This window comes from Notothenia coriiceps, unplaced genomic scaffold (genome assembly GCF_000735185.1).
Source record: "Notothenia coriiceps isolate Sejong01 unplaced genomic scaffold, NC01 NC01_scaffold00004782, whole genome shotgun sequence".
Classification (NCBI taxonomy): Eukaryota; Metazoa; Chordata; class Actinopteri; order Perciformes; family Nototheniidae; genus Notothenia; species Notothenia coriiceps.
In genome coordinates, this window is record NW_011337483.1 from 12 (window position 1) to 22,717 (window position 22,706).

The 22,706-nt window shown below is 41.5% G+C and overlaps 1 protein-coding gene across 1 annotated transcript; it reads right to left on the reverse strand.

The window, feature by feature from the left end:
- Positions 1-342: 342 nt before the first annotated feature.
- On the reverse strand, positions 343-21,463 carry LOC104942546 (guanine nucleotide-binding protein G(olf) subunit alpha-like; the record flags this gene model as incomplete). Its single annotated transcript, XM_010767774.1, has 7 exons — positions 343-455; positions 542-672; positions 1,759-1,879; positions 2,050-2,108; positions 3,307-3,380; positions 3,475-3,529; positions 21,327-21,463. Coding segments are annotated over 7 exons (675 nt in total), but the record flags the coding sequence as incomplete, so codon positions are not given.
- Positions 21,464-22,706: the final 1,243 nt, after the last annotated feature.

Below are 22,706 nucleotides of genomic sequence, written 5' to 3' on the forward strand. Positions count from 1 at the left end.
ATGACAAAGCTATTGGGTTTTTATAGGCAATCATTTGAGCTTTTTTAGTTCCAGGTTTAATATGTGCAATAAGTTAATTTCAATAAGATTTGCAATAAACATTGAACCGGCCCTCGACTAGTACCCATTTTTTTTTGTTTTTTTTTTTTTTGTTAGGGTAAGTAATGAAATGCAGACACACAAACACTTGATCTCACAGATGTTCACCTCAGGAAATAGAAACAGATTTAGGCAAAAGGAAGGAAAAGTCCCTCTTTTCAACTCCTACTGTTCCTAATAATGAGTCACGTAACATACAATAACACTGACCAATGAATTAAAAGGATGAAGCTATTCACGGCTGGACAGTCATCAACTTCAGCTCTCTACAAACAGAGAAATACTTACAAGAAACTCGTCTCGGATGAAGAACTTAGCTCTCGTCACTCTCGGGTCCTCACCAGGTTCAGGAGTTGCTAAAAGAAACACAGATTCTCATTCAAACACATACTGACGTAAAGAGGAACTCTAAGGTACTTGTTTATTTCAGCGGGGCACGAACCTTCATTTGGTATGGTGTAGCGAGCATATTCGGGGAAGTAGTCTTCAATTTTGGATTTTCCAGCTAATACTTTCTCAGCCAGCATGTCCTGCTTGTTCAGGAATAATATGACCGATATAGTGCGTAACCATCTGAAAAACAACGTCACAGAATGAGTATCTACACTGCATGAGAGTCAACATGGCTATCAAACCCCGTCAGTTCAAGTCAAAAGATGGAACGAGCGGTCCTCTGAACATCTTGGTTAAGTTTTACGACATAAAAAGTGTGATGATATTGAAAGAAGTGTTTATTTGTTACTTTTAGGGCTGTTTTTAATGCTTTCGTTAGCGACACACGACCGGACATTATAGGGGCAAAAGAGATGTGGACGTTGCATTAACCCTTTAAATGTTTCAATGACCTTAAAGCAGCAGGTATTATTATTAAGTCAAATTCTTGTTTTTAGACTGAAGGTACTCACAGAACATGAAGGCTATGCATGTTGATTTTACAACTTCAAGTATATTCAGATGACTACTCCTAACTAGGGATGCTCCGATCGATATTCACTCTCTGCCGATCGGTCGGTGCTCTCTATAAAGGCCGATCGGGAGAGCAGATCACATGACGTAGAATACATGACACTTTTCTCTGTGCAAGCTCGCCAAATTGGCTTCACCGGTCTGGCAGTATTTTAAGGTGTCCGAAAATGACAGTAAAATAGCGGTATGCAACGTGTGTGAAGCAGAAATCCTGCAGCTCCGCCCGCTGTGACGGACCGGTGAGCGGAGCAACACACACACTAAGAGTTAGACCTAACACACTTAGCTATTTGATCTACCTCTGGAACAAGCTAAACTAGTTATACATATCATATCACACTCATTACTGGAGTAGCGAGCTGCATGAGACGATACTGACAGGCTGTCAGGAGAGAGAGAGAGAGGGGGAGAGAGAGTTATTATCCAAAGTTAATGTAAACTTGAATAATGTACTTCATTTGAATGTAATAATTATGTGGTTGTTGTTTGTGGAAGCGCCAGTGAATGAGCCCCATTAACTGAGTTTTAAACATCACTTTAAATGGAAGATCCCCATAGGCCCCCATAGGCCCCGCCCACTCGATCGGATTGGCCGATACTGATTCCGGCGATCGGCCCCAAAATTGTCGATCGGAGCATCCCTACTCCTAACATCATTGAAGCCCCCTTAGAAGCAAGTCTTTCCTGCCTCACCTGTTGTTCCAAATACTGCGGAAGAGGTCCAAGGCTTCCCGTAGCCTGTTGGTGTTATTGTCTTCCCTTATTACCATGTTGTAGCTGCTGCTGGCCACCACGAAGATGATAGCAGTGACGTCTGGAAGAAGAAGAAGAAGAAGAAGTAGAAGAGAGGAACCACATGAGGACAGCTCTCTGACATCATGTGTGTAGAAATAACCCATAAGAGGTGGAGTGCTTAATGACAGATGAGATGTGATAGGAGGAGACTGTGTTGTAAAGTTCAAGATGAAGAAGGAAAAGTCTCACCGTTAAAGCACTGGATCCATTTTCTCCTTTCATCTCTCTGGCCTCCAACATCAAACATGCTATGGAGGAGACAAAACACTGGGTTAGACTTAACAACACACACATGTTGCTGCTCTGTGTAATCAAAGAGGTCATGTCTGGACTTCACGTTCAGATTGTACTGTATTTAGCAAGCCTGAAAATCTTTTTTTCTTTTAATTATTTATTTATTTGGGGTCACATTATATTAAAAGTACAGTTTTTCAAATCATATATTTTTAGAGACCCGAAAATGACAAATGAAATAGCAAACAAAATTAGTCAAAATAAAATAAAAAGTACACAGGGGTTGTTTGAAATAGCAAATGTCTACACATGTACACATGCATACATATCAACATACATACATGTGTCCATACGTACACACCTATACATATACATTCAATCAGTGTATATAGAAACAGTCAAACAAGGGATGGTCGACTTAGGGATATGTAGATTCTCCACTGTCTCCATATTTCCTCAAATGTGTTTTCCTGAAGCCTCATTGAGAAGGTGATTCTTTCCATGACATACATTTCATGGTTTTGTCGTACCAGTGGTCAAGAGAAGGGATGTCCGCTTTGAGACATTTTCTAGTTCTTACTTTTTTTTGCTGCAACAGTAAGAATTCCAAATAATTGTTTTGTTTTGAGGTTCGTGGGGATTGAATGTACGAGCCCAAATAGAAATTCGTCCCATTTTAATGGAGGTTGTGTCCCTGAGCTTTTACATCAACCCTTCAGGATGATATTATTTGAAACAAAGGCTCGATTCAAAGTCTGTTGTCTCCGCGGCGGCAGAAATGGGTCATCTCATCCGACACCATCAGAAACTGTTACAAAACATTGACTTTAACTTCTGTTGGCTGCTTTTATAGCTGGGGGAAAAAACGTTGATCTTAACCGTGAATATAGGAACGAAAGTCACGCAAAAAGGAAGCAGATTTATGCTTTGGTAAAAAAAAATCGACGTCAAGTTTTGGTTGACCCCGCGTGTTGCTGTGGCATTTGAGTATTTTGGATTTTACGATGGAAGTAGTAAGTATGTTAAGATAAAAAAAAAAAAGAATTCGGGCACATACTTGGTTACAAATGTATGAATTTTGTCAATTTAGTCTGCGTATATAATATATATTCCTAGTTGCTTGAATAAACCATTAATTAAAGAATAGACCAGACAAAGAAAGCACCGTCTTTACCTTTACGTGTGTCTGAGTGAAAGCTGAGCAGCACTTACTGAAAGTTCACTTTGTCTACTTGGAACCTCGTCTCGAAAATCCCTGAAGTTAACACTCGGCAGCGTAGCAGGTCCTGGAAGAGAAGACGTATCGAGTTCAGTAACATTTCAGACAAGCTTTTGGAGGGGATTTCCAAACTTTAGACTGTGCACAGTGACGGGACTGACCTGGTCCGTTGGTGTGTAGTCGTTCTGTCTTACAGAGTCAATTCTGTCCAGGAAACTGCGAAGAAACAAACAACACAGGGTTATTAATAAGTCTGCAGGAACACGAGTAAGATTTAAATAAATAAAACAATTCAAAGCAAACTAGGAAATCTATCAGATGAATCTCCATATTTACTGATTTCTAAAGAACAAACAGAGATCCAGAGCTCATCTCACAGAGAAACCCCAGACAACTTTCACCACAATCTTGTCTCTTTACCAACAATCTTCACTTCTGATCACACGTCACAACTTTCACATCATTCATGAAACCCGTTGTGCTGCGTCAGTTATTCATTCGCTCAAGTGAGATACACAGGAAGCTGCACAAGGCGGCCGCCATGTCTGCCTCCTCTCTCAGATACTCTCTGCAGCCGGTGTTGAGGCGGACGCTCGCCACAAGAGGGCAGGGCTGCTCAGTCTGGGCTATTTTGGTCTGTCTCTAGCCAGAGTGATTACATAAGGCGGTTATTGTGGAGGTTAGACAGCTTGCTTCACTACTGAGAGCATGTGCACAGCAGAGGCTCAGGACAGTGGGCCGGGGACACAGGGTCACTCAGCCCCTGGATCATCTGCATCACATCATCAAAAACAACCATTTGTTCACCTTATTCTTCACCTGAACTAGGGTGCTTCAACGTGGCCTTCTTTTCTGATCCAACTTCCGTTTCAAGGCGGAAGTGCTATTAATATTGACTCAAAAAAAAGTTCCATTACTGCACTGCTGTGCGAAAAAGCACCAGACAGGATATACATTGCTTTTAGTTTCAAGCGACTGTACACCATTTTCTTTTTAATGTATATGGTACACTATGTTTATATGTTTAGTAGATTGGTATATTAGATAGTATTCTAATTCATTCTCAATATTTTATAGTGTTTAGATACTACTCTAAATATATGCTCTTTTTTATTGAGAATATGTATATATTGTTATTACATTTTTTATTTTATTCTATTTTTAGTAAGGTTGTAATTTTTTATAGATTGACAAAATTATGCTGTGACAAAATAATTTCCTAAATTGCACCTACCTACCTACCTACCTACCTACCTACCTACCTACCTACACAGCGCGATACATAAAACAAAGCTTTTAATCTATTAAAAAATGTATATGTATATTTTCCAAAGCAAAATGCACTTAAAATATGTATAAATATGTTTGTGAGCATGAAATGTAAAAGTGTTACTCCCCAAAAGGACTTTAAAAGTGAAGGACTAAACGTCTCTCTTGCTCTCTCTGTAGTTTATACATTTATTTTAGAACTGAACTTCAAACATGTGCTGATAAATTGATTACTAGTCCAAAATAAATCGGCAACCACTTAAAACAAATGTTTGGCTTTTTTGAGAATTAGCTGAATCTGTAAGTCTTCAATTATATAAAATGTGTTATTTTGAATAAACCAAACGCTGAATTGATCAGAAAATAAAATAAGCAAAAACCTGACAACTAATTACCCAGAAGCCTTCATCACTAATCAGTAGTCCAGGCCACAGCCATCATTATGACAGCAATACTATTTAATATCAATAAACAATGGAGAGAATGATACAAATTAAGGAAAAGATAAAGCCGAGGATCATCCTTCATTTTTCACCAAAGCCCTCTGCAGCTTCAGGATGTCATAGGACACGGCTACAAGCAATCAGCGTTAGATCCATTAACACAATCTATCACTGCATACGCTCGTCAACAACCTTTTCTCATGACTAAGACAAGAGGACTACGAGGCAGCGCAGACGTCTTTAAACAGTGACGGTGACGATACCACTGGAAATATAAAAAAGACCACGTTTCCACTTTTCATTGAGAATAGTTTGAATTCTCTTTGACTAGGATAATGTTAAATGCCCAGACTTTAAGTCAACAACATCTAGACTTAAAACAAAGAATTGAGTAAATATATATAATTTTAAAAAAGGGCATTAAAGTAAAATTGAAGACTTACACTTAATCAATTAACACTTGATTCACATGTGTGGTTCATTTTCAAATTCACCCCTAAAAGAAGCACATTTAATAGACTCATGTAGAATGAAATAAGCCGGGAATGAATGCTCCATTATGAAGCATTAGATAACAGAGACAGCGCTCATGTGCTCTGACAACAATGTTTTCATCACACCGACTTCATTTCTGCCTCACAGTCCGCTAAAAAAGCAGAAGTGAGGCTATTTCTGAAAGAGAACTAGTCTGTCTAACACAAAGAAGCTGTATCTACTGTATCAGCACACCTTTCAAATACATTTCCATAATGCACTAGGATTCTTTTGATTGGCTTCTTAAATTAGCTTTTACAATGTCGCCAAAATGACAAATGCATGCCACATGTTACCACAGGTTAAAGTGCTTCTATATTATTTTAGTGCACGCTACAGTTTGTACTTATTAACCAGACGAGGTATGCCGAGTCATCTCTCCAGGCTGAACAGAGGTCTTATCGTATGAAAAAACAATCCTCCACACCTCGTCTTAAACTAATTGACCTTCGGACAGTTGTTCTAAATAAGTTCAATTATGTAGCTTAAAATAACTTTATGACTCGAGGACAACGGACATCATGTGAATCATCGCCTGAAGAGGTTAAGATTATGACTTTTATCAACTAGATTAACCGGGAAACTTCTTCTGGGCTTCCCCACACCTACAGGTTAGCACGGTTTCTACTCACTATAAAAGGGAACAGCAGTAATAGCTCATTCAAAGTTGCATAAGGTTCAAAATGCATGTTAGACCTTACTGAATTCTGGCTGAAACAAACATTGAATTATTTTCATTAATCTGCTAAATATTAACATTTTAGATCTAGAAAATATTTTACACTATAAACACAAATGTCCACGCAATTTGCTAATATCCAGGAAATTGCTTTCTTTTGTGTCCTTTATATAAGTCTCGGGTTTTTGACCTCTGTTGACACAATGTAGAATTTCTTTTTTATTCTCATCATTTTAAAAGAAAACAAAGAGAACCATACAAATGATCATGAAACACAGATAAGAACACACATCTGTAGCCCTGATCAGTACCGACGTTAGCATCATGTCGGGTTGAGATCAACATTTAACAAGTTACACAATAATCTATTTTTCAATCAGTGCTTCCCTGGAACCAAGGCGAACCAAATCAGCCAACCCATTGAACTGCACAAGACACACACATCTAAAAATATACACACACACACACACACACACACACACACAGCAGAGTATCACAAACACTCGTCTCCCCTGAGCAGACACCGTTTCACACACACAAAAACAAATGCAAAAACCTCAAGAAATCCAGCTTTTTACCCACTGCAACAATGTGGGAGTATTTTTAGTCAGTCATCATGCAGAAACCTAGCAAGGTTATAATTACAGAGCGCTTTGTGACTGCCATGTGACAGAAGTACTATTGGCAGAGCACTGAAGAGCCAAATATAGAGCTTCTACACAGTAAGGGAAAAATAAAACAAGGATCGAGGGGGGTGGGGGAAACAGAAAAAGATAACATCGATTACCGAGCAGACGTCCAGATAACGCTGTATCAAAAAGGTTTGGAGCCGTTTTGGGAGGCTGTTCTGGTCCAGCGCTACAAATAGACGAGCTGGATCTCATGTCCGGGGAAATCTGCGGCTTGTGTCGGTTTCTTCTATTTCCTCCCAGAACTATTCTCTGCTGGGACCGTTATGTGATGTGGTCGCTTTGTTACATTTGTGGATTCAAGGGGACAACAGGCCACCAGTTTTTTTCCACTTTGTTCCTAGTATGCGTACAATACATGTATTATGGTTTACTTTTTGGTATGAATTTGTTGCCCTGCATTTTTCCACTTAAATCTAAACCATCAAACCACATTAATCCGGCACATCCAGCCTGTGACAGTTTGTTCTTAATAGGCATGTTGAATAAAATAAGAATTTTACCACTATCTTGTCTATAACTGAGCCTCTCGTTCTGTCTGCGGGGCCGGGCTGTCTCTGTATTTAACCAAAACACACTGTACTCGTCCTGCGGGCCAGTCTGTGTTGCTATGTATAGTCTTTGTTGTGGACAATATCACTTGACTTGGCCTGGTCTTTTCCGTGTTGTTGGCCTCATCTTTCCATAAAACACAGAGACAGGCAGAAGCTCATTCACACACCAACATGTTGAGGGACAGTTGATGCGGGGAGGGGGCATCGGGCCTCAGATCCCACGTGGTTTCGGGTCACATGTGACAGTCCATTGAGCAGAAAAAGGGGGGAAGAGGGAAGATGGTGGTAGTGGAGGGGCGGGGGCATTAAAACGCTTCACACCGGGGCTCGGGGACATGGGTCACACAGCTCCACGGGTGCTTCTTTCTAAACCAGAGCAAGCTTAGGTATCTTTTTTAAAGCCACAACAAACAAATAAACAAATAGGCCTAAATGCAAATAAAGCTGCAGACAACAGAAAGAAGCGAACCAAATAGCAACCAAATCATTTAAACATTCAAAATAAACTGTATGCATCAAGACAACACGTGTGCAAAAACAGAGAGCCAGTTTTTGTACAAAAGTTGAATAAAATAAACGGTGAAAAGTTGTCACAACGCTGGAAAAAAGTCCCCGGCAACCTTCACACCAGCCAACAGCTCCCAGCCTCATGTGCTCATTTGATAATTGGGTTGACTTTTTACAAATAGTGGAGCATCTTTAATTAGCAGTGCAGAGGACCCGATCAATAGTTTCCATATTTTGAGCCGCTCAGGCCAGCATAATGGACTTTCACTTTAGTCTCCAACGGACTGGTGACAGCGCTTTAAAGCTCAGTGTAAAACATGGCAGCACAGCCTCACTGACTCTAGCTGGTAAACTCATTTTTAGGGCCTTTACATATTTTCTGGTGCTGTATTATAACTGTAGCTCAGTTTTTGTTTATTCAGCTGTGAACAAGAAGAACGATAAACTGACAATCCGTGACATATACTGAATTACAAAAGAAAAGAGAACTTGAGTTAAAGTTCATTGACGGAAATGATACAGCAAACGGCACCACTGATCTCTTAAAGGTGTTAACATGACAGTGATAACAATAACTGCACAATATTCAAAACAGGACACGATATAAAGTGTTTTGAAAAGGGATCACCAACCCAAATCTTCAACCCACAAATCAATTGTCAGACTTTGAGCAATCCTAAAATGATATGTCAGCCCAACTGTTATCTATAGAGTCAGTAGAAGCTTGTATATTCAGTGGGAAACAAACTCAGAGATGGAACGCATTTCAATTTTGCTTCTCCTAGTGTTTCCAAGTGGTATCATTGTTGGTGCTGCCGTCTACTTCTGTTTTCTCTTAGACCTACAGACAACACAGGAGGACACACTGCTTTTGTTTGTTCGTGTATCGTTAGCAACACGGCTACCGCTAGCAGCCTGGCAGAGTTAAACACACAGTCGTTTGAATAAGTCGGCCGGTTTGAATACTTCCTGATCTAACGTGGAAGAAGAACAGGTACATATTTGACCTATAACGGCCTTAATACACTATGATATTATATTTCAACGTTTCCCTTTAATGCTTTATTGTCACCAAAAACATACTTAGTAGACTGTAAATCGTGCAGGTTTGGCACACAGAGAAATTAAAAGGTGGAGCTGTGCAGGATCCTGGTCACCTGGTGGAAAGATCTGAGCCTGGAGTTCAACTCGATCCATCCAAACAGGAACACTGTGCAGTTTGGAAGATAGATCTCAAACTAGACAAATCCATCAACGGCTCAGTGGGTACTTCCTAAATATAGGAGCAAGAACGGAGACACTCCTGAAAGTCAAACCAAATCTTGTGTAAACAAAAGTGCCTGCTTAATCTCAAGGCCGCCAATTCGCCTTCCAGGGCCGCATCAAGTCACGGTTTTGAAAGGTGTTGTATAAAAATGTGAAATACATTGAAATGCCATTTTTATCTCTGTTTAATGTCTACAGTATGTGGACCATTACCTCTGCTTATAAAGACTCCTAAACTCACGCTGCAGTGGGAACACAGAGATCATGTCAGTAACCGTATCCCTGTGGAGCTCCCAGCTACAGTTCTCATAGTGAAATTGACTTATGGGTATCTCTAAATAATGTTGAGGCCCAACATCGATACACTATCTGTCAGCTACTGAATTAGTCTGTGCCAAAAATAGAAAACAAAAACAAAAATAGTCTAATCAACAATATCGAGTAGGTTTCAATTCTCTCGCCCGTAAACAACCACAGCCTCCATGTCAAATTCAATTAGTTGTTCCGCTTCCAAGTCAACTGGTGACCCAGTGAGAATGAGCTTTTCCTCTTTCCCCCTAATCAGAAGTCAATAACCAATGACTAATATCAGACAGGGGAGTCTACAGTGTCAGCGCTGATTGCATAAGCCTGAACCGAGCTGCCATTATCAATTCACCAAATCCACAGAGTACAGTCTCCATGCAAAGTATAAGTTCATTTCCTTTTCAACTGTCTGTTCTTTTTTTTTTGTATTCAAAGTTTCTTGCTTCCATTGTTGATACATGCCAGGACATAGTTTTATTACATTTTTAACATTGAAATACATGTCTTGTTTTTAAAATACATCAGTAGCATACGAGACAAAAATACAAAATAAAAAGGCAATAGAATAAAGTTATATACTCATAATATTTAATAGTATTAATTGATATTTAGGAAACAACATTCACGCTACAGGCTTATTTATAAGTGCGTTATAAATCCAAAAAGGATCCGAAGCAGGTGCCTTACTCTTGTTTCTGTTATTCATCCTGCGAGGCACAAACTCACATACTGTAATGCCGTTTTTATTTATTTTAATTCTGGAGGTTTTTAGTGTTCTCTTGTATTTAAGTTGTCTTATCAGCAACTGTGATGCTTACCAAAATTAACAAAATGTCTCCACTTTATATGTTGTTCATTTGGGTTTTGTCTCCTCATAAAATAGTGTACATAAGGGTCTGGGTGTTTCTGTCATTTCCTTTTTCTAAAAGATTTTGCACATTCTCTGCCGTCAGCTGTGTGTTTGTGTAGTTCCCAAAGCGGCCTCCGGGTGGCATCCCTTCGCTCCTGCTGCACACAGCCTCTCTTCCACACTGACCCTGCCTGCTTTTAGCAGCTGGGTTCCCATGGCAACCCCAGTCGGTCCATACCACTCCTCTCTCTCGTTCTCTTTCTATCCCCCCCGTCTCTTCCTAAGCCAGGCCGCACTTGTATCCTTCCATTCCCAGACTCTCCCATACATCAACACAAAGCAGAACCGTGCTCTGTGCTAGCGTGACACTGTATATGTGTGTGTAGGGGTGTACGTGTGTGCATGTGTGCGTGTGTGTGTATGTGTGCGTGTGTGTCTTCAGTGGGAGGGCACAGCAAATGTTGTGCGTGTGCGTGTGCGTGTGTGTGTGTGTGTCTTCAGTGGGAGGGCACAGCAAATGTTGTGCGTGTGCGTGTGCGTGTGTGTGTGTGTGTGTGTCTTCAGTGGGAGGGCACAGCAAATGTTGTGCGTGTGCGTGTGTGCGTGTGCGTGTGCGTGTGTGTGTCTTCAGTGGGAGGGCACAGCAAATGTAGGTTCATGAAGACGGGAAGATTATTTTGGAGTGCTACCGTCTCACGCACACAACCAAAAATAAGTCACATCAGATGTAATGTGTGTAGTCTGTATTACAGTTAGTGAAGAGACTCAAAGTGTGTCACAACATGACAGACAGTGTCAGTTATTATAAATTAGACGCACACAAGGTTATAAGAGTTGAGAGCTGGACCGTGGGGATAATTGATAAGGATGTTACAAGTTACGGAGCAGTCAATAGGAGTCCCATGAGATGGGCCTGGTTACGGTAATGCACACTGTAAAATGACTCTTTATGGCCAAGAGGTAACTGCGGACTGTGGTGATGTTGTGAGAGAGAGCTTTGTAACAAGAAACACATCCTCGGTTCAATCACCAAAAAATAAAATGGAAATCACAGCGGCTTTAATGCTTGCTGGGATGCTGCTGGCAAACAAATGACCAAGGTAGTTTCTGCTGTCATGTTCAGTGAGGTCACAGGACACACACACAAGTCATTTTGGGCAACTTGCTTTTAAGTAAAATGTTATCCCCATAACTTATACAGTACAAGCCACATTCCACCTTTTCACACAGCTGTCAAATATGCTAGATATAATGTATTACATATCAAAAATATTCAGATTAAATTGCAAATGATTATTTTAACTTAAAATTGCTATTTCTGAATTTACTGGGCAACAAATGGCCACTAAGTTGACGAGAGATACAGCTGGTGTGAGTTTCGTGTGTTTGGAAAATGCTAGGGAATCCAGTGAAAACACACTTAGCATCTTAAAAGTCGACAACTCTGTTATTTTAGACCATGAGAGCTGTTTGTATTTACATACCCAGGGTTAAAACATGTATGCTGCTGATTTGTGTATTTTATTGTTACAATATACACTCTTAGTCAGATTAAGTATATTTATAGAAATACAAATAGTTTCCATTGTTTTCTTTTTGATCAATCGGATAACTACTTTCTTAAGTTGTCTGGAAAATATGTAGAAAATACAAACAAATACTTAACTCAATTTCCTAAAACCTAAGGTCATTAAAGTCCTCTTTTTGTCAAGCAACACTCAACATATATGACAAGCTTTACTACCCAGCCAAAAAAGATATCTAACATCTTTAGAACTAAAATAAAAGGATTTGCAACCAAAATATTTGCAGATTCATTTCTCTGTTAATGAACTCATCCATTTTTAATCTAAAGTTTCCGGTGTTTATGCCTCAGCAGACACTGGAGGACAAATGTAGCGTAGCAGTTTACACAAGGCAACATGTAACTACATTACGCCTTTGTTTAACCTAGCAGCTGTAAAAACACAATAGGTGTGGACTGGAATTACATTTCTAAATAAATATTGTTTTAGGGTACAGTATTACTCTGAAGAACCACTATGGCATAAGAAGAGGAACCGGATGTTGCCCTGACATAATGTATAGTTAAGTCAGGAGTCAGGACACTTATCTCCTTATCTTATCTATCTGGTCAGTATGTAGAAGCTGCAGAATCTCAGGTTAAGAATGCCTTCAACAATGAATCAACCAACCAAACCGCCCAACCATGGCTTGTGCTGGAGCCAAATGTTTACTTAAGTTAGCTTCCGAGCTACCTCCTTTAGCCAGGCCTGATGAAACAGCCAACAGCTCAAACTGTCTAGGCAAACAAACCGCTGTGACAGAGAAATATAAAAGCTTTCTATTAATAGCTCTGCGCCCCCCTCTGACCACATTCCACAGAAGGTGAAAGTTGAGTCTTGTTTGACTAGTGGTCGAAGTGGAAGGAGACCTTATTCCTGGGTGTGGCTGGACACGGCTAACTGCTAGCCTCGATGCTAACCAGCCAGGCTTAACAGAATACACGACCTGGAATAGAGCAGCACACAAACAGGCCAAACCCAGAGCAGGCGCTGGGGGTTTGAAAGGCCCCATGTGATAGAAAACATGCTAATACCAATGCTAAACACACGTGGTCATGTGCTTTTTGATGGATTTTGCACGGCTCCAAGTCTGCTGCTGCTGCTGCTCACTGTGATAGGCCGGCTCAGCAGCAACAGGGAGAGTGTGGAGCTGGGAGCCCCTGTCATGATTAGACAGCAAAATGTCTCCTCGCGTGTCAAACCCTGCTTTGATCAATTCACCCCCACCCTCGCTGTCTCTAGCAGTGGCAGAAATGGTTGAGCTGTGTGTTTGTGTGTAGTAGGGGGAGACAGAGGGGGCAGGAAAGCGTATGGGTGCATTCATACAATCGCAATGATTTGTTTTATGTCAGGGCATTAAGAGGAGAGAAGGTATGGCCGGGCGGTGAGTAGTTCCTCTCACACACACACTCTCGCACACAAAACCAACACAGAGGCGTTTTGTGTCTCACCTTCTGCTACTGACCTTCCCTTTGTTTACAGCGCATTGCCGGGATACTCCCTTTGATTCGGCTGCGCACACGTGACCCTCCGCCAGTTTCTGCTCTGCAGTGCTGCTGCTAAAAATAGCCTCAGCTTGCCCTGGCTCCACAGCTAGTTTACATAAGCTCTAAGGGGGGTGGAAGGGGAGGGGGAGAAAAGGGAGCGACAGAGGGGGGGAGAGAGAGGAGGGGGAGCCTCAGTGAAGAGAGAGAGAGAGAGAGAGAGAGAGAGAGAGGAAGAGGAGGAGGAGGAGGAGGAGGAGGAGGAGGGGTGTACGGACGACCATTCCACAATCTCTGAGCAAGGAACCTGCAGCGCCACTGCTGTCCTCCAGCAGTCTGTGCCTTTACACTCCTGGTCAACAGCAGGGTGTGTATATGCGTGTGTGTGAGAGAGAGAGAGAAAGGTATGTGTGTGTGTGTGTGTGTGTGTGTGTGTGTGCGTGTGTGTGTACTGTATGCGTGTCTGTAGTCAGCACACAGTAACAGACTCGCAGATATCCGCCATTCACAAGCCTCGCTCTGTGTCTCTGTCTGTCCTTTAAAATGGACGCACATTTTAACCCAAAAATAAAAATCTATTTATAGATACAATTCCCCTTCTTTAAGTGGAACATAAACTCCCATTTCTCTCTGCAGCACTGCTCATATCAAACATTCAGAGAGACAAAACTAACAATTAAAACCAACTAACTAAAGATGACATACATTTGCTAATTTGATATGTTAACTGAGATGAAAGTGACTCAACATGTTCACAGGAATCAAGGCAATTTTTGTCATTTATTTGAATATTTTCAAAAAATGTGTATAGTTTTGTTGTATTAATAAAGCAATGCCCGCTTTCAAATGTGATCCAACTCATAGACGAACTAAATACAGTCTGTCACAGCCTCTGGTCTCTAGAAACAAAATAAAAACACAGTGGCAGTGTAGCTAATCTTGTGACATGTAGCATGCTATGCTGGGCAGCTTTAGGCTCTCTTAACTGTTTCCAAATGCCCAGGCAGACTGAGAGCTTTCTTAAAACTACAACTTTAAACTTCAAACAACATTCAAGGTACTTCAACCACAGAAAAGAACCATTAATATTACTAGTTTTCAGACGTTAAACGTTGGGTTTACACACACTGTGGAAAAGGCTTCATATAGGGAACAACATGTGTTCTACAACATCCTCTCTGCTGTCGCTTTCGGGCCTCAAAAGAGGACTGGATAGATAGACCGAGAGAGAGCGAGAGCATGAGGGAAAGTGGGAGAAAGAGAGAGAGAGAGAGAGAGCGAGAGAGAAAGAGTCCCACAGGGGGCTCTAACAACCTTAAGGACAGTGGTTTTTGCAGATGGAGTCCCACTGAGCTTCCAGTAGATCAGATTCTACGGTTCAGCTCAAAACCACTCCTTCTTTTTCCTTAGAAATCATGCACACAAACACACACTCACTGATATATTCAAAAACACACACTCACTGATACACACACACACACTCACTGAGAGATACACACACACACACACTCACTGAGAGATAGATACACACACACACACACACACACACACACACACACACACACACACACACACACACACACACACACACACACACACACACACACACACACACACACACACACACACACACACACTTCCATAGTACCCTCTTTGATTATTCCTCCTCAGTCAGCTGACAGCAGGGTCATCTGATTTTAGCAAGCGACACAAAGGTTTTTGTTAATCTGGATTAAGGCACTTTATGATTCTTCACATAAAGAAAGCATTTATGTATTAAGCGTTTGGTGTAGTCATAGTTATGATGTGAGTTTTGATTTAGTCGTTCAAAAAATAAATAAAGCAATTTACTAGAAAGATATGAGAGATGAAATACATTGAACTGAAACCTTTGAGGCTATCTATAAAAGATGTGTTTACTGGAAGTGGCTTCAGCCCTGAACAAACAGAAACATGAGGATACCAAAAAATAGATATACATCATCATCCATCATTTATATAACAGGATCAAAGCATAAAACACACCAAACTAATTCTATGTTGTTTTTATTCTTTCTTTCTACTACTGAAAAAATCCTATTCATCTATTTACTTCCTCTTCTCTCTAGTTGTTAACGTGTATGGATTATTCAGATGTAACCCTTAAGACAGTGATTGTTTAGACATGGTCTATACATATCACAACATCTCAAATGATGCTCTGACTGCAGTGAGACAAACATCCAAGCATAAAGAAATCCATGTTATGTTTTTAAAATACAACTAATCCGAAACAAGTCAAGAGCCCTGTCAGATTCAGCCTCTTCTGCTGGTGTTATACTGAGTAACATGAAAGCCACTAAAACATTAAGAAATGAAGCAACTTATTGGTGACAGGAAAAAGCAGCAGTGACATGCAGCCGGTGTATAAATATCGCTCTCTCGGGCTCTTCCGTGAACAGAAGAGGCTCCTTATTGAGGAGATCCACTGTTTGCGAAGCGTAGCCCCTCTGTTTCTGTAGGCCCTTCAGGGGCCGGGGCTGGCTGACAATGCCGGCCATTCTTAGCACTTTACTGCCCCAGATGACTGTGTCAGTGGCCCCCAGGCTGGTGACAGAGTCCCGTGACCAGCACTACACCCCAGCCCCAGCTCCAGCCTCAGCCCCAGCACTACACCCCAGCCTCAGCCTCAGCACTACACCCAAGCTCCAGCCTCAGCACTACACCCCAGCCTCAGCCCCAGCACTACACCCCAGCCCCAGCTCCAGCCTCAGCCTCAGCACTACACCCCAGCCCCAGCTCCAGCCTCAGCCTCAGCCTCAGCACTACACCCCAGCTCCAGCCCCAGCTCCAGCCTCATCTCCAGCCTCAGCCTCAGCCCCAGCACTACACCCCAGCACAACACCCCAGCACAACACCCCATCACAACACCCCAGCTCCAGCCTCATCTCCAGCCTCAGCCCCAGCACCCAGCCCCAGCACTACACCCCAGCCCCAGCCTCATCTCCAGCCCCAGCACTACACCCCAGCCCCAGCCCCAGCCCTGGATATGTCGATACACAATCCCATCTCTGAGACCCAGAGATCTGTCCCGTCACAGCTGTACCCCGACAACCACGACCAACTACATAACATAACATCCCGACTTGTGATGTTCCTTGTGAATTAAGAAAAATGTGTGACAAATCGAGTGTCATTTGGAAAACACTGCGATGCACTGAGTTTCATTAAGCAGAGTAAAAATCAGATCAAATGTTAACATGTACAAACTTTACTTTTACTAATCTTGAATACAACACAGTCAGGATTTGGAAAGTTTTGGAAATACTAGTTCAATGTATTACATAAAAAAAGTGTGTATGTCAGATAATAGTTGTTAAGTTGTTTTTTACAAAGCTGCAAAAATGTGTTGATTAATTCATTACTATTTTGATAATCACTTTGTTGTTTTAGTCCGTTTCACTTTTTTTATTTATTTAAAGTTCTTCATTTGATATTCAGACATTAAAGTAGTAGGAGGGGGGTACAATGATCCATATATCAGTAATAATCCATCAATTCAATGAGCAACGATACAATAGCATCGAAAACATTGATACATATCGCTGTTAGCTAGCGGTGCTATTTTGTGTTCAGTTCATTTGTCAGTAAATTAATGCTTCAACTCCTCAAGACTCAAGCCAAGCTCCAGTGTCTTGCTAGCCACCTGCTGATAAAAGTGAAGGGAGTTAGCCCTGAAGCTAGCAACAACAACAGTCCAGCCTCACTCTAGATGGACCAGCTATTCCTTTACTGACAAGTTGCTCACCAGCTTTGACCAGCAACCAGAACTCCATCAACAGGTCTTAATCAGGTCTAATATCATACTGTACAACTTGTGAGCCGCACTCCTAGTAGCAACAAACTATTGTCTAGGTAAAGATGTATAGGAGTAAAGTCTACCTGGGCTTGTGTGTGTGGTAATCCGAGCTTCTCTGTGCTTTGTTTACACAGCAGGTCTGGCCGTGTGTGCATGTTAGTGCATGTTAGTGCATGTTAGTGCATGTTAGTGCATGTTAGTACTGTGTGGCTAGCTAATGCACTGCGCTCATTCCCGGCCCACAACCTTGTAGCAGGGTAGCAGCCGTTCTGTGGTTCCCCCTCAGGTTAGCACTGTTAGCTCTGCCAAAACACTGAAAGCATTCTGGTAAAGTACCATGACCACAATGCAATGTGCATGCATTGACTCAAGCTATTCCAAGAAATAGGGGATAAAATACCACTTCCTCATAGCGCACCCTCCTGTCCCTAACATAGCATCAGCGCCATCTCTGTCCCAGGCCTCATTCTCACTGCAGGATAAACCAGCTGTATCGCTCAGCTGTCTTTCAGAGCAACATTTCTGCATTCTCAGAGTCCTGCTCCATCCAGGGCAGCTCTCCTCTGTCCCAGCACACCGACACAGGAAGAGCTCCATACCAGCCAAAACAGCATCTAACACCCAATAACAATCATCCTATAGTATGAAATACCTTAGTGTATGAAGCATGTCATACATTGTGTCATATTTGCTGTGGGACTGCAAAAAAACACTCACAACAGCAACCATTTAAAAGAGCAGGAGGCCTGGGAGTTCAGATGTGCGTGTGAAAAAGAGTTTGATTTTGCCGTTGACACATCCAAGGCATTGCAATGGAACCAGCCTGCCGCCGCTGAAAATAGCTCGTAATCAATCAACTGGCAGACACATATCTGTGCTCTTAAAACGTATAAATGTGCAATGCAGAGGGCCGATCAATGGGTGACAGGATTCCACAAGCATCGATATGGACATGCTCTTTGGCATAACAAGCGCTCGCCATCGGCCCATACTTATTTCCTGTGCCTCTGTCCAATGGGCCAGGCCTGCTGGAAAAAATATCTGCCAGTGTAGCAAGGTCTGTGAAGGACAACACAGACGAGGTGGCACAAGAGAATGATCTGCCTTCACAAAATCTATAGCTATAAATCTAACCATACTTTAATCCCTTGTGAAGTTATTTGGTGTTTTTTTTACAAGCATTTATCTAGTGTGTTTGACTGTAGGCTTGTAAGCTTGCAGCCTTTCATTCTGTTCCTACCCACAAACATGTCGGACAACTTCCTCTTTAATTTACTCTCTGTGAAAGAAAGCACTCTTATGACATCTGTGCTCAAAGACATAGCCTATAACAAAAATCGAAATAAATAGAGATCAGAAAAAGCTTCATGGGACGAGTAAGGATCTAAGAGCAGGTCGGGTCGGGGCAAAGTTCAAATGGAGCTAGCACTAGGAAGAAAGGACAAGCTAACAGGCAGACCCTTATAGTCTGTGACTTAGAGAAGTAGCCAAACCAACACAACGGACGTTCTCCTAACAGTATAAAGTTTGTTTAAATACAACCCGAGTCCAAAGTTATGACCGCTGCTCCCTTCCTTTCAACCCAGTTGGCTGCTGGAGCTGTCTGCCAGCGTTTCACTACTTCCAGGATAGTCGCTAAGAACAGTTATTGTAGTTCGGTGGTCATAACAACAATAGGTGTGTGTGTGTGTGTGTGTGTGTGTGTGTGTGTGTGTGCACGTGTGTGTAGGCCTTTACACATAGACAGGTCTGCTGCCATGTAGGACAGAGTATCTATGAATGCCCTCCGTCCACATAGTTCATGCTGAGGTTAAAGCAGAGAGGAAGTAAGTGAGAGGCCACGCAGCCTGACAAATTCCAGACATTAATCAAACACACTGACAATAGAGCATATTGTGATGCTTCTACTGAACACTGAGATTTCCAAATGTGAAAACTGACCATTCCAGTTAAGTGAATTCACATCAATGAAAATGCAAGGAAAAGTGAGAAGAACACAAAACCTCTGACATAAAAAACAAGAGCCACCACAACAGAACTACAAGAATAATTAACCATAGCTTAACTGAAATCTCGGTGTGTTTAACGGTATAGTTAAACCACATAAAGCTGTAACTTATTATCATTTTTATCTCCTCTAGACACGAGTAATATAAATGTGTTAGCTTGATGGAAATGTATTGGCCAAACATGCAACTGCTCACCAGCTGTTAACCAATCAGAAGCCGCAGTGTAACAGCCAGAGAGGCCGTGATAGGAGGAGAGCAAAAAGGGGCAGGAGAGAGAAGCAATCACAAAGGTGAATGATATTGAAGAGGAGGAGGTTGGAAACATGGAGGACAGGCAACTGGGACCTAGAATAACTAATAAAGCATCAGTCATTTTGTATTTGTGTTGTTTTAGAGTAGATGTATAATCACTTTAATGCAAAGCCACTCGCAACATAAGGACAAAAAGCCTAGTTCAAAACCAGTAAATGCACTCCAACACAAGAACAGTTTGACACTTTTAACATACTGTATGTCTTTAATTCACTCTGTTAATGCTTACTGTCCATGTTCACTTACAGCTGTCTGTGCTAGAAGATAGGCTCAATGGTTTCAGTGTTACAAAAACAAACAGAATAATAACAACATAAAGAGGACCACCTCATGTTCAGAGTTGCAACAAAGGGATTAAGAAATTAGATTTTAAATGTTGATGAAACAACGATATTACATGATACTGGAATATTGACTCAAATAAAACACAAGATGCTTTTTTATATAATATTGTTCAGTCGTACCGCACACATACTGACTCAGAGCAGCAAAGACAAACACAGGCCTTGGACTGTAACAGCTCCACCTTACAGATTCATGTGACTCTCCAACCATCACCTGACTATCTCTCTCCTTTCTATGGAAGCTGCTTTCAGGCAGGGCAACCAGGGGAAGACTTGACCCGAAGTCAAATTTATGTTCAAGGAACGGAAGATATTCAGGAAGAGAGTACAGAGACTGTTTGTCTACGTGCTCGACCATCTTTAAAACATTTCAGCTCTACATCCATGTACCGCGGCAGGCTCAGAGATCGCTGACAACAACACAATATCTCCAGCCGCTGATAAAGTGTGACTTTGAGCGAACCCTGAGAGATAAAGGAAGCTAACCTTTGGGACGGGAGGGGACAACTTCCAGTGCACTCCAGAGTCTGTACCGTGAACATGTCCTCATATTTACATGTGAATCCAGAGGTGAGTCAGAGAGGAAGCAGAAGGAGAACACTGTAATCAGTGAGTCACTTTGCATATCCAAACTTCCTTTTACAGGCAAGACGGGGGCCCTCCACTGTGTGCGACTAGCACCCTATGGTGGCCCAAGGTAAAGTGGGAGCCTCCCAAACAATATGGGGCACCGTGCAAAGAAGCATGACTTTCTGCGCCTTGACACACTGCAGTTTTCAGAGTGCAATTGGAATAACTACACAGATTGATACCAAAAATCATAGCGTTTCTCAAGTCCATTGGTCCCTTCAAATGAGGCTTTCACCTCCACAAGTACACAATCACCAACATTACATTCCCACATTTAAATGCAGCATTATTACATATTAACTTGGGTTTACAGACAAATATTACATCCAAAACAATTCCAAACGCAACAGCTGGGCATTTTAATTCAGGCCTGGCCAGGCTTTGCATATTGCCATGGTGAGATGTCAACACGCTGACATGAGACGATATAAGTATCATTTTCCAAAGGACATATTCAACTGCCGCTTGTCTTGCCACACCCAGAGTAAACATATATCAGCCATATTCATATATGACATGACACCAGCACACACCGCAGAGCGCTTACTTCAAACATGATACAGAGAGGACAGACACAGAAGGGATGTGGACAAAAAGAACAGCTAATGTGTCTTGTTCTTACGATAATAGCTCTACTAGTAACTGATTACCAAATGCATCTAGTTACGTACAAACCCGCGAGTATCGTAAGCTCCAGATCACACCACAAAATGTCTTAAAGTGTTTCAACTCACTATTGTGCACAGTCGATGAGCTGGTACTCATTGGACCTCTCAAAGCATGCCTTCACTCCTTCGTCGTCCCACAGCTTCTTTGCGTGATCAAAGAACTCCTGAGGAAAGAAAAGGACAGAAGCATTAAGGATCAAGTACTATGTCTTGATGGGAAGGTCAGCAGATTTCAATTACTTCATATATGTATTATATGGTTCAAGCGGAATCCACGACCTTAGTCTAAAGTTGTGAACATCTTCCTCTGTGAGCTAATCTAAGTCCTTGTGCTTTACACGCAAAGCCCACTTTTATTTATGCAAGGAAATGATCCCTTCAAGAGTGTTAAACATTAAACACATCATTTTGGAAGTTTAGTTCATTTAGACCTGCTAACAAAGGCCATATCCATGCCCACTAAGCAGACTATGTATTTGAGACATGTTGGTGCATACAGTTAAGTATATCTTGTGATGAGTAACCTACGATTAACTAGTGTGCAGCAGACATTTGAAAATCTGAACTTGTTGTTTAAAATGTGACATAAAGTGGGTGAAACTCGTACTGCCATGAAAACTGAGACGCTCTATAACGAATAGTCACAGAATGGTTTGCTAATTCGGTGCATATACAAAGATTTCTAAATGGTCTCACAGTTTTTCAACAACAGCTCCCAGTTGCACACAATACAACCAGAGCATACACATACATACATACACATACATACATACAGTGCATACACATACATACAGTGACATACAACATACATACAGTGCATAGTGACACACACGCATACATATACATACAGTGCATACACACATCTGCCCGGCACAACCACTGTCTTGCACTGTTGGCCAATGAGCTGTTTAAGCAACTTGGTGCCAAGGACTGCCGTTCATTATACGGAGCAAAGAGTGCATTAGAATATCTTTCTAATAGCATACGAACACTTTTAGCATTTCCTTAAAAGGCATGGATCAACATTTTGTGAAACATGCCTATTTGTTTTCTTAACAGGATTTCCATGTCTGTACAAAAAAGTGCTGTACCAACAGGCGTCATTCATAAAGTGGATTTGAATGCTGCGCGGCTTTTTCTTTTATTGCATGTCTGTCTATGTATTTTGTCTAAGCCTTGTATATCTGCACAGTCGCAGATAAAGATTAGGCTAAACCAGGGGTCTCCAACCTTTTTCAGGACGAGAGTTACTTTCACAAAATAAAACAAGTCGTGAGCTGCTGTTACTTTTTTTTTTTTTTTTTGCAGTGTGTATATTTAGCACATTTTAACATTATTATATGCTTACCCCTAACCTTTGTGCGCTGTTTGGGTCTGAGGGACCCGTTTTCACGTTTTACTAAAAGAAAATGTATTCAATTTAATTATTTTAACCTGCTTTTTTTT